Here is a 17,383-nt window from a genome sequence, read left to right as displayed (position 1 = left end):
TTCATTTTTTTTTTTGATTGACTATCCAATTTTTTTATATTAAAACTTTATTAATCAACCCACAGTGGAACCCCACAAGCTAGCAATATTTTCTTATATTTCGATTTTCTGGCCGATTTCAGTTTTTTAATTTGCGGAACTACCCTTTTAGTTTTTCTTTGTGTTTGGTAATCATTACCACGCCATGCAGAGCTAAAGAAAAAGAATGCTGAGCTAGGAAAGACGCTTGCTGCCTGGTCCATTCTTGCAGTCTGAGAAAATTCTCAAGATTATTTGATAGGGAAAATTTGTTGATTGGTCCAAAGCCCATATAGTTATTTATACTAAGGTCCAACCAGAATTTTTTTTATCCGGAGGTCCAAAATTAATAAAAAATTAGAAATGACCATAATATCCCCTACTACCAAACGTGTGTGTCTACATTGCTTACAAATTTGAGTACATATCTGGCACACTGCTCACAAATTCGAGTACATATATGCTAATAAATTTGAGTACATATATATTCCGCACTGCTTACAAATCTGAGTACATATCTGTCGCACTGCTTACAAATTCGAGTATATATCCGCTGCTTACAATTCGAGTACATATCTGCTGCACCGCTTCCAGGTAAAGTACATATCTGTTAGAATCAATTATAAATAAATTAGCACATATTTCAGTATTGCATACGTACTCATGGATCAAACAAAAAAAAGTGATAAAACTCTGAATAAAACAGAATCAAAAGAGGTTTCTATCAGTACGCCTTATACGTACTGCGTATTCATGAAATAAAAATCAACTGCCTGTAAAAAAGAATTGATGAATCCTCCAAATGTCAGAGTTCAGTGCCGTACCTCAAGCCAGACTGATATAGTTTCACTTCCTGTGAACAAATATTGACCTAGAAAGATGGTGTCTCCTTTCTTTACTGCCTGCACAGAATCATATAGCTTAGGATAACATAGTCACACAGGTATCGCAAAGACAACAATTGGAAGGTTCAAGGGAACATCTACACTATCATCCTTCTTCCTAATCACTGTTTTCCAATTTTACGATATACATCAACAGAACGCAAACATATTCGAATTATGTGACAACAATTCCCAAGCCCAAACTGAAATTACACTATGATTTAACCAAAATTTCAGCACACCTTTGCTAATCCATCATAATTGATTGGAAATACATCTGAAGTTGCTTCTTTATCTTGATCAGGAGTCAAAACAACCGATGATTCAGCCTTCAGTGCAATCGATTTTTCACTTTTATTAAGAACTTGCAATTCAGGGCCTATTGTATCTAGCATAACCTGAAACAAGTGAACAAAAAGATATGCACATTTATTATCAATTTTCACTCTATAATCCATAATAGCAATTCCAAAAAAACGATTCAAAAACTGCAACAACAACGAAGATCATGACAATTCCTTAAACAATCCAATTCAAATCAACAAAACTTACAACACAGAGCTTCTTAGTACTCTTAACAAGTATGATTAGTATGATTTTGAGAAAATAAAGAAAGAAAATAACTAGAAAATCAAATTGAGAGTTCAAATAAGCTAAAACCATCAAAATCTAACCAAAAAATCGAATAATTACGATCAAGATTCATAAAAACAGTACGTCATATACGTACTGATGTTTAATACACAAGCAAAAAATGAAACCAAACATATAGAAGCATAGTAAACACAGAAAAATCAGTACGTCATATACGTACTGATGGTTAATACATAAAACTAAACTGAAACCAAACCAAAAGCCAACAAAATGAAACTAAAATTCTAGATCTACAAACGAAACAAACGTAAAACATGATTTTATAACTAGATCTAGACTATTTTCATCAAAAACCTTCAGTACATCATATATGTACTGATGATTAATACACAAAAGCAAACTAAAAACAAACCAAAGACCAACAAAACCGAGTTAAAACATCAGATCTAATAATGAAATGAACATAAAACATCACTATCTATCTAGATCTAAAGTATTTTTACCAAAATTGAAGTAAAAAATTAACGAATCAAGCATGAAGATCATAAACACAAAAAAACTGAATTTAATTCCTCTTTTCGGAACCTTAAAATCTGAATTTTGAATTCTTTTTCCCATGAAATCAAGAGATTTGGATCTCAGATTAAGATAGAATCAATAAAAAACTTAAAATAAAGATCAGTATAGGTAAATCAACTTACGAAATACCTCAGAATCAAAACAAATATTTCAGTATTACATATACGTACTCATGGATCGAACCCAAAAATCAATTAAAAAACGCTGATAGAATCCAAAAACAATGACAAAACTTTGAATATAACCGAATCAACATCAGATCTAATACCTAAACATTAGATTTTGCTATAAACATAAAAATTTCTCTAATCCGAGAAGAAAAAAACCTAAATTAAAATTAGCTTTTGAAGAAGAAAGGAAAAATGAAAACCTAAACTATACCAACAGTAAGGAAGTGAACCTACCGATTAATCTTATTTTGAATTCACGAATTGATCAACACCTCAGAAGATCTTCGTAGCCGGAGCTTTTCACCGAACCACAAATGAGAAAATGAAGAAGAAGAAGAAGAATAGATCGAGAAATGAAGAAGAAATGGATTTGGTTACTGCTTTATATACTTAAGGGTGTTTTCGGTATTTAAAAATACGTCCTCATATGTTCCACACGTGTGCAGGACCTGGGTTTAAAAAATTTGGTTCATTTTCATGTTTTCTTTTAATTATGGATCTCTGATTAGTGGGCTTTAATGGGTGAACCTGCCACTAACTGAGAACATTATAATGGTACCTATTGGTAATTCCTACATACCATATAGGCCGAGATATGATTTATTTTTTTCATTTCTCTTAGAGGTCTTCGGTGTAGTGGTGATTTTATTGGTTCCATCTCGTTTAATTCTCTCCTATGTTGGCTATTTCATTTAACGCAAGTAACTAGATTATGTCATGTAAAAGTGTTCTGCGTGTAAATTCTTATATGCACGACAGTAATAATTTCTGGGTTAACTCAGAGTCAGTCAGTCAACAGATTACCAAAGTGGATCAAAACTTGTAAAAGTGATCACTGTTATGGTTAGGCGTAAAAGAAATCGACTAAGCAAATTTACTGACACAAATAATCATGATTATACGTCTAGGGGATATCCACAGATGCACCAATATCAATTAATAAAAAAGAAAATTAAGGAGGGAAGTTGGCGGAGAATACTAGAGGAACGAGTACGAGCTAAGAAGTTTCATCAGAAACGTATCACTCTGAACATGTAGTAATAATTTCAGTGGGTCCAAAAACTATCACTGTAGTTAATTTGTTTTATCCGAACGTGGTTTGATATGCATTTCAAAGTCTTCTGAAATTCAAATTAAAATCCTCCGTGATATTTTCTGAGAATACTACCTCTGTTTCTAGCAAAGAGATAATATTTTCTTCCATTTTAGCCTAAATATTTTTTTTTTTTAAAACTAAGGGAGTAAATCGCTTGATCATGGTGATGAAAACATGATGAATTTTGACCTTCCATTTTTTTAAGGGATTCATACATTCGTGATTATTTATTAGGTTCAAATTTAAGCTTGAATATTACTCCCTCCATTTATGGAAACGAAGAGAGTACTTATTAATTCTCCCTAAGAGTGTCCATAGTCATGGTCAAACAGGATTTAGTCTTAGTTTTTTAGGGTTTGCTACTACTGTAGTCGCCGGTGCAGACTACATCCATATGTAGAGGGACGGTAATATAGTGAGCGTCTAGAGTTAGGTATGAGTGGAAGTAGCGTCCAGGAGTAGGCGTTCATAGATGTAGCGTTTGGTATAGGGCGAGAGTAGAAGGAGCGTTTAAATTAGGCGCATGTTATACGTCCAACCATCACACGGTACTTTAATTAACGTCAGCACTCGGACGTTATTTATGTGCGCCTGACTAAATTATAATCTGTTAGCGATGTGTCACACGTCTGAAAACCAACTTTTTTATATCAGATTTGGCATGCTATTTGGTATTTAATCCGTCTCATGACTATGGAGTATGGACGCTCTTAAAGCCCTAACCCTGACATTTTTCAATGTCTAATGTACTTTAACATCAATAGCCCCTGGTTTACAGAATAGATTTGCGAACTTTTTAAACCAAAGGTTTTCTCCTCCTTTAAATAGGGGTGAGAAACAATAGGCTCATTTATCATGGTCTTCTGATATTTTTCAGTGAAAATCTAAGGATCCCTCTCTGTGACTGATCAACTCGCCTCCATAGGTAGTCTCTCTTTCTCTTACTTGAGGTTTATGGTAGAGCTATAATCTCATGAGCTGTTTTTCTCTAAAGTTTTTCTTTCTGTGAATGGTCGATGTTCAGTCATGATCTTAATATGGGTACTATAATCAATTTTTTACCGAATATAGTAAAATTAGAATCACATTACAACTATCAATGGAACGTAATGATTTCAATATGATAACAAATGAGAATCTCCATATTCATTAGTTTCTTCATATTGAAATGGATATTTCATGAGTTTCAGATGAATCTTAAAAGAAAACAAAACTAATCTTAGTTTAAATCATCTTTCTTAATACACGTATACAAACTATAGAAGCTGTTACCATATTCCAGCTGGACACTTCTGTGTGTCGGATTATACTAACGTTGCTACATTTTTAGATCCATCTGTACTTATTCCCATTTATGGTTAACATTATCATTAATTCCTTTTTTCAATTTTGCATTAGTACTGCAGGTTGAAAAATCCATGGCGTTCAAACCCTACAAGAGAACTACCTTAAATAGTCGACCGATAATGGGAAACAGCAACCTTCTTATAAGTACCATTGATCAATCCATCATTAGGGATCATTTAAATTCTGTTCCAAATAAGCGTCAGGTAGTAGCTTTAATTAACAGTGCTGATAATAACCATGTTACTACTGCGCATCAACAATCCAAGTTTTCAAATGTGTCTTCATCGAAAGCCATTCGAGATATCGATCTCAATTCCATACCTGTTAATGACGATGATGTATCAGACTCTTCAGCATTAACTCCTCCTCGTTCACTTGTAAGTACTACTAACGTTAATCTCTTTTTCTTTGACATATAAGTCCAAATGCAAGTTTGATCGTCGAGATTAAGTTATGGAGTACTTCTCCAGAAATCCTGATTTTCATTTTTAGAGCTTTACATAAAAGAATGTGGTCGACTGATCGACTATTGATGAGTCCTATGAATCGTGCAAAACAGGTTATTCCAATGCAGGCACAGATAGAGTAGTACATTGGGATTTGGTATATATTAATGAAAATGGATCCTTTTCTTTGCACTTCCTCAACCATCTATATAATCTGATGATCATGGTAGCTATATGCATGTATTCATGAACAGTTTGATGGATGCTTCAAAAAAAACAGAACAGTTTGATGGATGTTTAATGGTTAAATCATATAGGTATTTACCTCGTGAACATAAGCCAATAAGGTGTTAGTAATCATGCTCGGATTGTTTGCAGTAATGGACAAACTGAATCATATATTTAGATGAGACCCATGAGTATTGCAGTGACGGTTATTATGCCAGGTCCAAATGGTTACATGCAAACACAACACGTGTCAATACGTTCCTATACTTGATCGATTACTTTGACTCGGAGTCATTGTTTTCTGTTCAGTTCGTTTGTGTATTAATTAAGCTATTTTATCAATCGGTCTGGGCTCCAATGGCGTAACATCCTCAGATTACCTTGATGCACAACGCCATATTGCCAGGAAAAATAAATGCATTAGAATTGTACCCCTATGTAGATTGTAACATGTTTCTTTTTCTTGAATAGGAAACGGTTTTGAAAAACAGTAGTGGCCCAGAAACAAAAAGGCTTAAACTGAACAGTGCAGGGTGGAGAGCTAGGAGTAGTCACAATAACCATTACCCTGCCTTGAACAACAACAACATCAACAATGTTCGATACTTTGGGTTGGCTAATGGAGCGACAAACACAAGAGGTGGAGGAGGTGGAGGTGGTCTTTCCTTATTATCAAACTCTATGATGCGCAACCATTTCTCGGACCCTGCATCAGTTGAAAACTTTTTTCTCATGAATTACCCAAATAGATCTATAATGAGTTCAGTAGCGATTTTTGGAGTAACAGTGTCTGGTCCCAATCCTCCAAGTGCTCCAAAGCTGTGCCAATGGTGCTTTACGACTTATACCCCATTGTGGCGAAATGGACCTCACGGGTTGAAGGTAAATAATTTTCACTAATTTTGATAAACTTACTTTTACTGTATTATTAAGTAAATTTTACTTCTATTCTTTACTGATTTGGTGATTGTTTTTCAGACTCTGTGCAATGCTTGTGGGATTAGGTTTTTCAAGGAACAGAAGAAGGTTAAAGCTGGAGTCATCAAAAATATTCATGGAGATAGGATTTAGTTCAGTATCAGGAATTTAATAAAGCTCAAGTTGATTTTGGTGTTCTTTATTGAGTTTAATCTGAAGATTTAGTCTTCAACAGATGTTTCTAATATCCATGTGAGTTGAAATTCCATCAATCTGTAGTTTAATCTGAAGATTTAGTTGATAAGTTCCCAATAATCTATCTTTTGTTTCGTTCTTAGTTATTAATCTGTTTGGTTATATGCATAATGCGTTGAATGACTGAATGATTTTCTGCCCAACATATGTTGTTGATTCAGCTAAGTTAGCTTAACATTATAAATTACAAGAAATGGCTCGTGGATTCTATTAATCTGCAGACGTTTTCTTTTTTCTAAACTTACACCCCCACAGAAACTAGATTTTGGTATCCTAGATGGAAGGTGCTGTGGCAGAGGTCAATGTTGTGTTCTTGTGCTGTCACTTGGCAATCCGTAGTATATCAGTGCTTCCTCTGGTGTGCAAAACGTCACTTGTGGACTTCATTTAGTTGATCTGTGGTGCACTTCAAATATTTTCAAACTACACAAATACCACCAGGCCTTGGCTAGTTGGCCGCATTTCATGACTACAGACATTGGCAAAAGGGTTCTAAGCAGTTTGCTGCAGAAACTCTGCGCAAAGCAATCTGGAGGCAATCTTAGCGTAAATATTTTACAATAACTGATTCTCACACTACAATAAAAATTCCCTTATCTTGACGAGCTGCATTTTCAAACTTGGAAGATAGCTTTAAAACCCAAAAGTACTTATGTTTTCAATCACCCAAAAAATTCAATGTCAGCGCAGCCCAGCTCCATCACCAACCGTTGAGCGCCTTTTGCATATACCACTACCTACAATACACCAAGTCCACCAAGGGCTGCACAAGGTCTTGAGTAATCAACCCACAGACCGAGGGTTCCGGTAACTTTGGTGCAACTTTGACTCCACCGGCCGGAAATGAGTTTAAAAAAACATTGCTAATGGGGTTCAACTAAAGTCATACTGCCAATTTAGATAATCAATTTAACCATCAGAAATGCATGATAGGGTTAAATCTTTTGTTACTGATATTTGTCATATCCTCACCTTACAGAAAATCTGCTAAATCTCTAGGAATTAATAAAGCCTCAGAGAAGGATTTACATAACTACAAATAAAACATCAGTAGAAACCTAACTGACTGACAAGATGAAAAATTAGAACAAAAACTGGACCAGATAGAGAAAGGAAAGGGCGTCACATTCCAGGCTTGCGCAAATCACTTGCACCATGTGCAAAATGGCACTTCTCCCCAAATGTGCATGACCCCTTGGCGAAGTTATCACACATCTTCGTCTTAAAGTTGTTACCTCCTGGCCCATATGCAGGTGTCGGTGCTCCATGAGGATGATGGTTCTTCATGGGTCCCGTGGCAGCAGCAACATTAACAATTAATTCGCGAACCATTGCGCTAGCTTGTTTAATCTGATCAAAGGTACCCTCAAGCTCAATGTTTTTCAAGTTAGGATCTGATTCATGCTCCCGTATTGCAAGCTTCACTCCAGTCAGACGACAGATTTGCTTTGAATTTACACCACCCTTCCCTATGATTGCTCCGGTAAGAGATGAATCTACACTGATCTTAGCAGTTGCGGAGGCACCAAAGCTTGCTGCAGCAGCGAGGCTTTGTGGTGGAGGTTGTTGCTCGTACCTACTAGGCATCCTACCCATCATATGTGAAGAAGGGGCCAAAGATCCTTCGTACGACGGGGCTTTCCCAAATTCCCTCTCTCCATGAGAAAAATAACATTTGTCCCCAAATTTACAACCTTCTGCAGAGTTAAATTTGGTGCACATTCGGGTTTTAGCAGATGTTGGAGATGTAATATCAGGTGTCATTGGTGGTGGGCCCACTGCATGTCTTGAAGGTTGCATATGAGTTTGGTTTCCACCTAAGTTGGTCATCTGAGACACTGCAGAAATACCACCAGGTACATAGTGTAGGAAGTGGCAGCCCTCGCCAAATGGACACCCCGAAGTACTGCATTCAAAAACATAATTACCAGATCAGAGACAAAATGCATATTTACACTAAAGAATAACGAGAGGTTTCAGTATTTAGACTATGTATCAACGTCTTAAGAAAAGTCAAAATAACTAGTACACTAGTACACACTAAGTATTTAGACTATGTATCGACATGAATTGCTAATCATTAAACCACATACAAAGTCCCATCAATAGCCTGTTTTCTACAGCAACAAAATATACACGACCATTTCTCCTGCACAAGTCATAAGCCTGACAACCAACTGCCTGACCTGAACACGGATCTGGTTTGGCTGCAAATATAGATCCATTTGTCTTTTGGAGTATGGATGAAATTTTTTTGGTAGCGTCCTACATAATGTGAGGTACTTCCTTAATAATAACAGACAGGCAACTAAAAGACATCTACATGTCTCACCTTGACAGTTCAAGATGTTCTATATCTTCCTAAGAAAATATAATCAGTTTTGATGTACACAGTTGCACACTTGCATAAGTAAATCTTGGCCAAGTGATATACGGGTTACATTAGTACCATCATGTTATGTGTGTTTTTGTCTGTTTGCCTGTTACCAGGTAATAGTGACCAGTATCCATTCATCGTATTATCTAAACCAATATACTAATGATATTTTTAATCGAAAGCCACCAAACAAGATAATCCTTAAGACGACATCTTTCCTCCAAAAAAAAAAACTGCATTTGAGCTACAGATTTCCTGGCAAAAGTGGTTAAATATGACTGCAACTTGAAAATCAACCATTTTCTCTGTGACAATTACTTTGTTATCTTGATTAAAGCAAATAAGATTTCAACCTGTTCCACAAATTAAGATTCCCAAGTGATTAGCCTTGATAAATTATCTTATATTGTGAAAAATGTAAAATATAACTTTATTAAGAGTTACAAAATTTGCAATAGACAGAATTTTACACAAGTTGTATATTAGACAGGTTAAGATTAGAACCTGAAAAACTTTGTGCATGTCTTTGATTTGCTTCCTATACCAGGTGTAAAGGTCTCCATTTCTGTTGTAGAACATTAATTACTTTCCCTTTGTTAAATTTGCGTGAGTTATTAAAATAATTATCAATTCATTAATATTTGAATACACAGTCATTCTTTACCTGTTTCTCCAAATTTTCCATTCACCAAAAATATAATTATCAATTCAAAGAATGTATAGTAGCCAAAACTTCCAAGGCTCCACCTAAAACTAATTCTTTCGCTTTACATTTTCTTTCTTATACAATTGGTTTTGAGGTAAGTGAAGTATACAGATGATAAAAGGTTTACTATAAGATCTTTTAAAAGGTGATTTTCATAATAATATGAAAGACATGATTCTACGTTTCAATCTTTCCGATATTGAACTTGTGTTGCACCATGAACAAAGCCTTCTGGCACCCAAACAAGAACAACTATTGTTTCCACTGCCATAAGTTCATTCTTTTTATGCTTATAGGTATGGGGTTCTGTGAATATGATTTTTACAAGGGGGAAAATTGAAACAAAACAGTACCCATTATATGGGTTAAGGATGATATAGTTATATGGGTGAAGGAGGTAGCTGAAAGAAGTCATAACAATAAAAAATGTTAAATTCAGAACATTAGGTTAGGTTCTGCCTATCTGTTCTGTCCAAGACAGCAACAAAACAAGTACAATGTTGTACCTAATCGCAGCTAAAGATTTTCACTAGAAAAAATAAAATTGGAAATCCAAGAAGAGATAAACCAAACCTTAGAAACTAAATAAGCCACAACAAAACACAAAATCAGCATAATAATACTAAATTAAACACAAGTATGAAAACAAAACCCTAGAATTGAAACATAAAAAATAACCATTAATAAGATGAACAGACCTTGTTTATTCCGCTTGAATCCGCCATTACCATTAAAAGCAGCATCAGGTCTACCTCTTTTGCGAGCTGGTTCCATAACTATACTTATACCTATGGATGAATTGAATTAAAGAATACGAAACTGAAAAGAGATGAAATACGAGGGTGTGAAATTAAGCGAAACCCTAAATTTAGTGAGTAAGAGGGGAATTAAAGTAAAACCCTAGGAAGGCAAAAGCGAGACAGGGAGGCAAGACAGAGATCTGAAACAAAGAGAGGGAGGCAGAACGAGATATCGAAGAAAAAAAGAGAGAGAGATACTAGGATAAAGAATTAAGAAACAAGTTCAAGAAGCCTTTTTTATTTTAACGAATGGACCAACCATGACTTAATTAATATACTGGTGAGCCTAGTTAGTAAGTTCGCGAATGATTCGCGAATCATTCGCGAATTTTTCCGTATCACGAATTTTACCGTCTTATTCGCGTACGTTTGCAATTCCGAACCCAAGTCGCGTATTATGTGGCATTCCCGAATTATTCGCGAATCGTTCACGAATTTTACGTATCCCGAATGATACGTCCGCTTAATTCGCCATAAATTCTTTAGCTTTTACTTTTCAAAGACTCCACTTTTTGGGCTTTACTGCCTCCCGAACATACACGACCAAATATTAGACGTGTTGTAATTTTTATGAAACAAAAACGACTGAAGAGATTTGAAGGTGAAGATGAGAGAGATCTCAAACTCACTAACCAAGCATCTAAACCACCATACGACGTCCTTTTGGATAACTAATGTTGTATATATTATTAATATCATCATATTGAGTTTATTTTTTCCTTAAATAACTCACACATAGCGTAAAAATTGGTCTATGACCTTATAAATACAAATTATTTGTTATATATAGATACCGAATTTTCAAAAACGAACTCACATTTATAAATCGAATTATACACGTACGTATGCCGTTCCGAATTAATGACGAATCACGTCCCGTTGACCGATTTTTAGACCGAATCTTGATTTTACAAAACCGTATAATACTCGTACGTTTGCCGTTCCGTACGTTTGCCGAATCACGAATTGCTAACTAGGCTGGTGAGACCAAATTACCCTTTTCTTTTCTTTCTGGACTTTAAGGTATTGCCGTATATGTACGATGGGTCTGCTGACTGGTCTGGTTGTAATCGGATTCACTATTCATCCCTCCACAAAAACTAGAACCATCCAATGTACTTCATCTAGTAATGTTTGAGAAAAAACAGTTTGATGCTATGATCAAGGTTATCGTGGAAGAATTTCATCATCCATTTTCCATGCCAGTTCACTATTTGAAATTATTCATGAAAACTCTCCGTATTCAAAACGGTGTTTGACGCTAAACAAAATAACGTCCAGGATATAACAATTTGAATGGCATTTGACTTGGTCAACGGTCCAACGCGAATCAACAACACTTTACGCCAATCAAAATAGTGTGTTTTTGGTTTTCAACACTGAAAACCGTCGGACTCTCCTATACCTATTCTCTTCTCAAAATCACTCAAACACTCTCTTCTTCTTCTTCTTCTACTTTAAAAGAAAAAAAGTCCTAGGTTCCCTCCTTTTGATTTCTCACTGTTACGAATCTAATCAATTCAACTGTTTCAAAGGATTTGTTCTTGGGTTGATAAGGAACCTCTACATACTTCAATTTCTTATTTTGATTGACAATCAAAAAAGAGGTAAGTTAATTTGTGTTCTCCCTTTTTTCCATGATTTGATAAAAATAGTTGAAAGATTGAACAATGATATGACTGTTGAACCCAAATATGACAAATTTGACATGAAAACTTAGAGCTTAGAAGATCAACATAGTTATTTTGCATGCTTTCTTATTTTCAAGAGGTTAGATATCATGAAATTGCCATGAATTAACATGTTTTACTTTAGATTATGTAATCAATTTTGAGCATATTGTGTGACTATATGCCTTTCATTTGATGATTTTATATAGATTACAGATGACTATATAAAATTGAGCGGAAATGATTGGGAAGAAAAACATATTGCTAAAAGTATAGACCCAACTGATAAAACCAATGTCATTTAAAATTCTCTTCCCTAATCAACATGTTAATTCGATTTTCAATATATATCAACAAGCAAAGAGAAAAGATGTCGAAAGGGCTTTTGGAACTCTCCAAAACAAGTTCAAAATAAAAAAACACGAAAAAATCGGGTGTGTATTGGAAATGGAGGATTTAAACTATATTATCAAAGCTTGTTTGATTTTGCATAACATGGTTGTTGAGAATGAAAAACGTGATTTGGATTGGGGTAAAGTCATGAACCAACCAATTCCACAAGTTACTGGAATACCGAGGTCATACAACGTGTTAAGGAATGGTGAGGCCTTTCTCCAACTTCGCGAAGATCTATTAACACATTTGAACACAACATGGACTCATATATGAACAAACGCCACCGGAATCTCCTCGTCCTCCGGAAAATTATCTTGACGGATCGGATGGTGAAATGGATCTCACCGATGTTTACCCACCAGAAGAACGAGGTATTTATATTTTTATGCTTCCGGATGAACTTTCGTAATATTTTTAGAATTGTTTGGGACTTCTATATGTTAGTAACTTATCAAGATATCATGATCTATAAAATTTATTTTTATTTTAATTGTTAAACTTTATATTTTCATTGTTTGTTGAAGAGTAGAAAGTGAAAAATACTAGAAAAAAACTAAGTATGGAATTGAGAAATTGTCTTCGTTTTTGTATAGGTTTTGGGAAAAACATTATTATTCTCAAATTCAACGACACTTCTAAATCAGCGCTTCACATTTGAACGCCAATCTTAATAGCATTTCAGTGGCTAGTTTTTTGAATTCTCTCTATAAATTGGGTTCTTCTTCTCGAATCAAACCACACCAAAATATTTCAATCTCAAGATTTTCTTCTCCATTTCCCCTGAAAGTGTCATTGGATATTCATCTCCATCTCTTCTTCCAGTTCATAATTTTTTTTGTTGTTGCAAGTATGGCAAAATATTTAGTAACCGGAAACATTGCCATTACCAAAGCTTGGATAAGCATTACACTTGATGGTGTTTCCGGAGTGGATCAAAAGTCAAATATCTTTTGGGAGAGGGTAATCCACACCTATGTAAACACTTTTGGGGATAAAAATAGTAGAACTGTTCACAAATTACAAAATAGATTTGGTAGCTTGAAAAAAACAAAGTTTATGTTGGTATCTTACGAAATTTGCATGAAAATAATGCAAGCGGATGGGGAATTGAGGATATTGTAAGTGTTAGATTTATTATAAATTACATGTATATGAATTTATTGTATTGTTAGATTTCTAACTTGGGTTTTTTTTTTTTGTAGGAGAAAAATGCTAGATTAAAATATAGATATATTCATAATGGAAAACCATTCAAAAATAAATAGGTGTACCAACTTTTTGAAGAGCACGTTTTCGGATACAAGGTATTAAAGTTACTACTAGTAGTCTTGTTAAAAATAGATGACTATATAATTAAGAGGTTTAGTAAGTACTCTGGGCAAGCTATAAATCTTTACAAGTATGGTATAGCTTTTAGCAACAAAATGGACAATTGCGTTAAAAATCAGACTGCCAGAGTATCTGGATATCCCTATTTTTATTCAAAGAAACAAATTGGAGTCTTTTGGTCATTTGCAGGGTAAGTTCATGATGTATTATCAAAATTAGAAGAGGAAGAATCTTAATCAACCAGGTAAGATTGTTATGATTCAGGCTTCATGTATTTCCAATGTCAAAAAAGCTTATAGACAAATTAGACGGTATTCAAAAACATTTTGGGGAAACAAAAAACAAGGAGGGCATATTAAAAAGTGAGAAACTGTTACAAAACATAAATCCTTAAAAGGATTGAACATTAAGAGAACTGCTGAATTGAACAAAGCTCTCCTTGCAAAGCTTGCTCGGAGGATGTTCAAAGAACCTGATGCGCCTTGGGCTAAGATGATGAAACTAAAATATTTTTCTGAACATAATCTTTTGCACCATTCCAACCATTAGAGCACTTCTTATGGACTCAACAAAACAAGGATTTGTTGATTTTGATCCCACTATGGACTCAACAAACATGAAAAATGGATGTACAAACCAACAAATTTGTTGGTTTGTTGAGTGATATGGAACTTGTAGCACGCGCGTGATGTAAGAGCAGGCGAGCTTGGTACCAACGCTGGCGTGTGACCCCAAAACGTTGGCGCTTGTCTTTCCAACGCCCGTTGTTACTTCCGACGCCAGCGTTTTTTCTAAACGCGCCGCGTTTTTCATAAAAGCGCCAACTGCTCATTCCATCCAAAGGTTGTTGCTCCTTTTTGTTTCCCTATAAATTCAGTTCATCTCCAGACTTAAAACTCACACCTTCTTCATCACTACCTCAAAATTACACAATTTCATACCATTCCTTTTATTTTTTTTCAAACAAAACTATTCATATCAACTCAATCTACCAGAAAAAATCTCATCTCTATAAATTTCATTTCTAAAAAATATGGCATCCTCACAACAATGATCACAAAAACAAACACCAAAACAAACACAACAACAATCACAACAAGAAACACAACAAAATACACCACAATCACAACCAAGAAACACAAGAATTCGTGATGTCAAGTATACGATGGATGCAGACGAGTCACTTTGCAGAAATTATGTATTATATACATTAGATTAAATCAATGGTATTTATCAAGAAAAAAAAACTTTTTATGATAAGATTTTACAAAATTTTGTGAAGAAACCGGTAACACCAATAGACGTGATGCCGAAGGGTTGTGTCATCGTTTTCACGCAATTTCAGTAGCCGTTAGTGAATATGTAGCTTAGATCACTCAAATGTGGCACAACAGAAGAAGTGGTGAAGGCGAACCGGATGTGGAACAAATATGTCGGGAAGAGTGGCAAAGATCCCACATATCGAGCTTTCAATATGAAACTTGTTTCACCATTTTGAGGGTGCTTAACAAGTTTAATCCATACTTGCTGGAAGGTCAAGTGCCTTCAAGATCACCACATGGTCCAATCTCGCAGGATTTTCGGAAAGGAGGGCCCGCTTTCTCACCTTGTGGAACTGGATCTCTGAGTTGTCAGGAACAACACAACACTAATCTAGACATTAACACCAACGTCAAGAAAAGAAGAGGAGGTGGTCAGAAAGCTGCAAAAGCAGCGAGAGCCGCAGACCAACGAGCATTAGAAGGAGGTTCAAGTGAGTTCAACTATGCTGACCACAAGAAATTCGAGATGCAGATAGAGCCAGGGACCGTGGCATTGCTTAAATAATCAACGAAAAAGTCGTCTTTCGCGAAAACAATACTACAGGATTGTAAGATAAACAAGTTACTCTCTTTGGGCACTTCAATAATGAATGAACGACCACTTGATGCATGGACTAAGGAAATGAATGCGGGCGAACAACAACAAGTCGCTGCCGAACAACAACACGTCCCTGAACAAGTCCCTCAACAAACTGGCCAGTATGTGAATGTGGAAGAAGACGAAGATGATTCCTCGGAAGAAAACGAAGAGGAATACAGTCTTGATAACTGATTTTAATTCTGGTTTAGTTAAGTTTAATTTAATTGTACTCGTTTATTTAAAATTACTTTTAATATAATTGCCTCAATTTTAATTTTAAGTGTAGTCGTTAAAACAAACAAATTTAAATTTAAAAACATATTAATTAAAATAAACAATAACAGTAAATTGAAAACAACACTAAATTGAAAATAACATCTATCTCATTCTCCCTCTCCCCCGCGCATCGTCTCTTGCTCCTTTTAAAGCCCAAATGTTCTTAGTTAGATCTTGTCTTAGTTGTCCATAGATTCCCTGGTTTTGGAGCCTGTCAGTGGCAAGTCTATATTCTCTTGCCGGACGCCCATGCTCCACCACAAGATTCGGCCTCAAATCTTCATCCAGAAAACTAGTCTAGGTTGGGTCACGCCTGGTTTCTTCAATGACTATGTTATGCAGAATGATACAAGTCAGCATAATTTTGTTCATTTCTTGAAGATCAAAAAAGCGTGCCGGTCCAACTATGATGACAAACTTCCTTTTTGTTAGATCACTGCTCGGTCGAACTCGCATGCGTTGCTATCTCAAGCATGTTTGTCAATGTTAGTGATCAAAACTATAAGTCTTGATTTCTATCCTATCTATAGATGTCTCGGACTAGGACATAGATTTTGTAGTTGAGCTTAGTTTTCACGGCATTCATCATTTGAAGACGAAGAACTACTAAGGGGAGCTTGTGGAACTCCATCGACAAAAGGTATGTGGAGACTTGAACTCATCTATCACTTGGAAAGTCTATTTCTACTTTATCTCCTATATTGAGACATAAGTCGTATTACGATATAGTTTTCTATATACACATTTGATATTTCAAGCTGAGTTTATCTCGCTTACATATTTCTCGAAATATGTGTTGGCAAGCTTTGGATTCGACCAAGTTCATCTTATATCATGAGAAAATCTCCGAGTAACATCTTACATGGTTTGTGTAATACAATCATTTGGTGTATACTTGGAATGTTTCGATAATGATTATTTCAATATCTTGAAAATTGTTTTGATGCTAATAGTGTGTGAAATCGGCTATTGTCATCCTCTATGAGTGTTCCAATGATTAAAACAAAGAGCTTAGAATTATGAAACCATCTTTGGATATAAGCATATAGTGTGTTCGCACATTTGTGTATAAGTCCAAAACCGGGAACCAAATGTATACATACTTGTGTGTGTACTAAATGGTTGATGGATATTGGCTAAGTATGCGTACCCATACGCATGCTGGCGGAAGTTCACGTCCGTGAATTTCTTGGAAATCAAAACCAACTCAAACCAGTTACCAAAGTATGCCCGTACGCATACTGCCGGAAAGTTCACGTCCGTGAATTTCTACTGAGTTTGAAAAATAAAACAAACTTAAATCCGGTTATTTAAGTACGCATACCGTACGCATACTTAAGTGGTTGCTTTCTAAAATCGATTGTACATGAACCTAAACATTTATAAAAATAA

At 35.3% G+C, this 17,383-nt stretch overlaps 2 protein-coding genes across 2 annotated transcripts; one reads left to right on the top strand and one right to left on the bottom strand.

The window, feature by feature from the left end:
• Positions 1-4,206: 4,206 nt before the first annotated feature.
• On the top strand, positions 4,207-6,710 carry LOC113321121 (GATA transcription factor 18-like). Its single transcript, XM_026569005.1, has 4 exons — positions 4,207-4,266; positions 4,740-5,065; positions 5,834-6,244; positions 6,341-6,710. The coding sequence occupies exons 2-4, from the start codon at positions 4,760-4,762 to the stop codon at positions 6,431-6,433; spliced, it is 810 nt and encodes a 269-aa protein (XP_026424790.1). The 5' UTR covers positions 4,207-4,266; positions 4,740-4,759; the 3' UTR covers positions 6,434-6,710.
• Positions 6,711-7,407: 697 nt separating this feature from the next.
• Positions 7,408-10,640, bottom strand: LOC113323205 (zinc finger CCCH domain-containing protein 14-like). Its single transcript, XM_026571482.1, has 3 exons — positions 10,317-10,640; positions 9,417-9,477; positions 7,408-8,441 (listed from the first exon to the last, which is right to left on the bottom strand). Exons 1-3 carry the CDS (start codon positions 10,390-10,392, stop codon positions 7,658-7,660), a joined length of 921 nt encoding a protein of 306 aa, XP_026427267.1. The 5' UTR covers positions 10,393-10,640; the 3' UTR covers positions 7,408-7,657.
• Between the last annotated feature and the right edge of the window lie 6,743 nt (positions 10,641-17,383).

Source organism: Papaver somniferum, chromosome 11 (assembly GCF_003573695.1).
Source record: "Papaver somniferum cultivar HN1 chromosome 11, ASM357369v1, whole genome shotgun sequence".
Classification (NCBI taxonomy): Eukaryota; Viridiplantae; Streptophyta; class Magnoliopsida; order Ranunculales; family Papaveraceae; genus Papaver; species Papaver somniferum.
The sequence above is the reverse complement of the archived record's forward strand: the minus strand, read 5'-3'. Positions and strand labels throughout refer to the sequence as shown.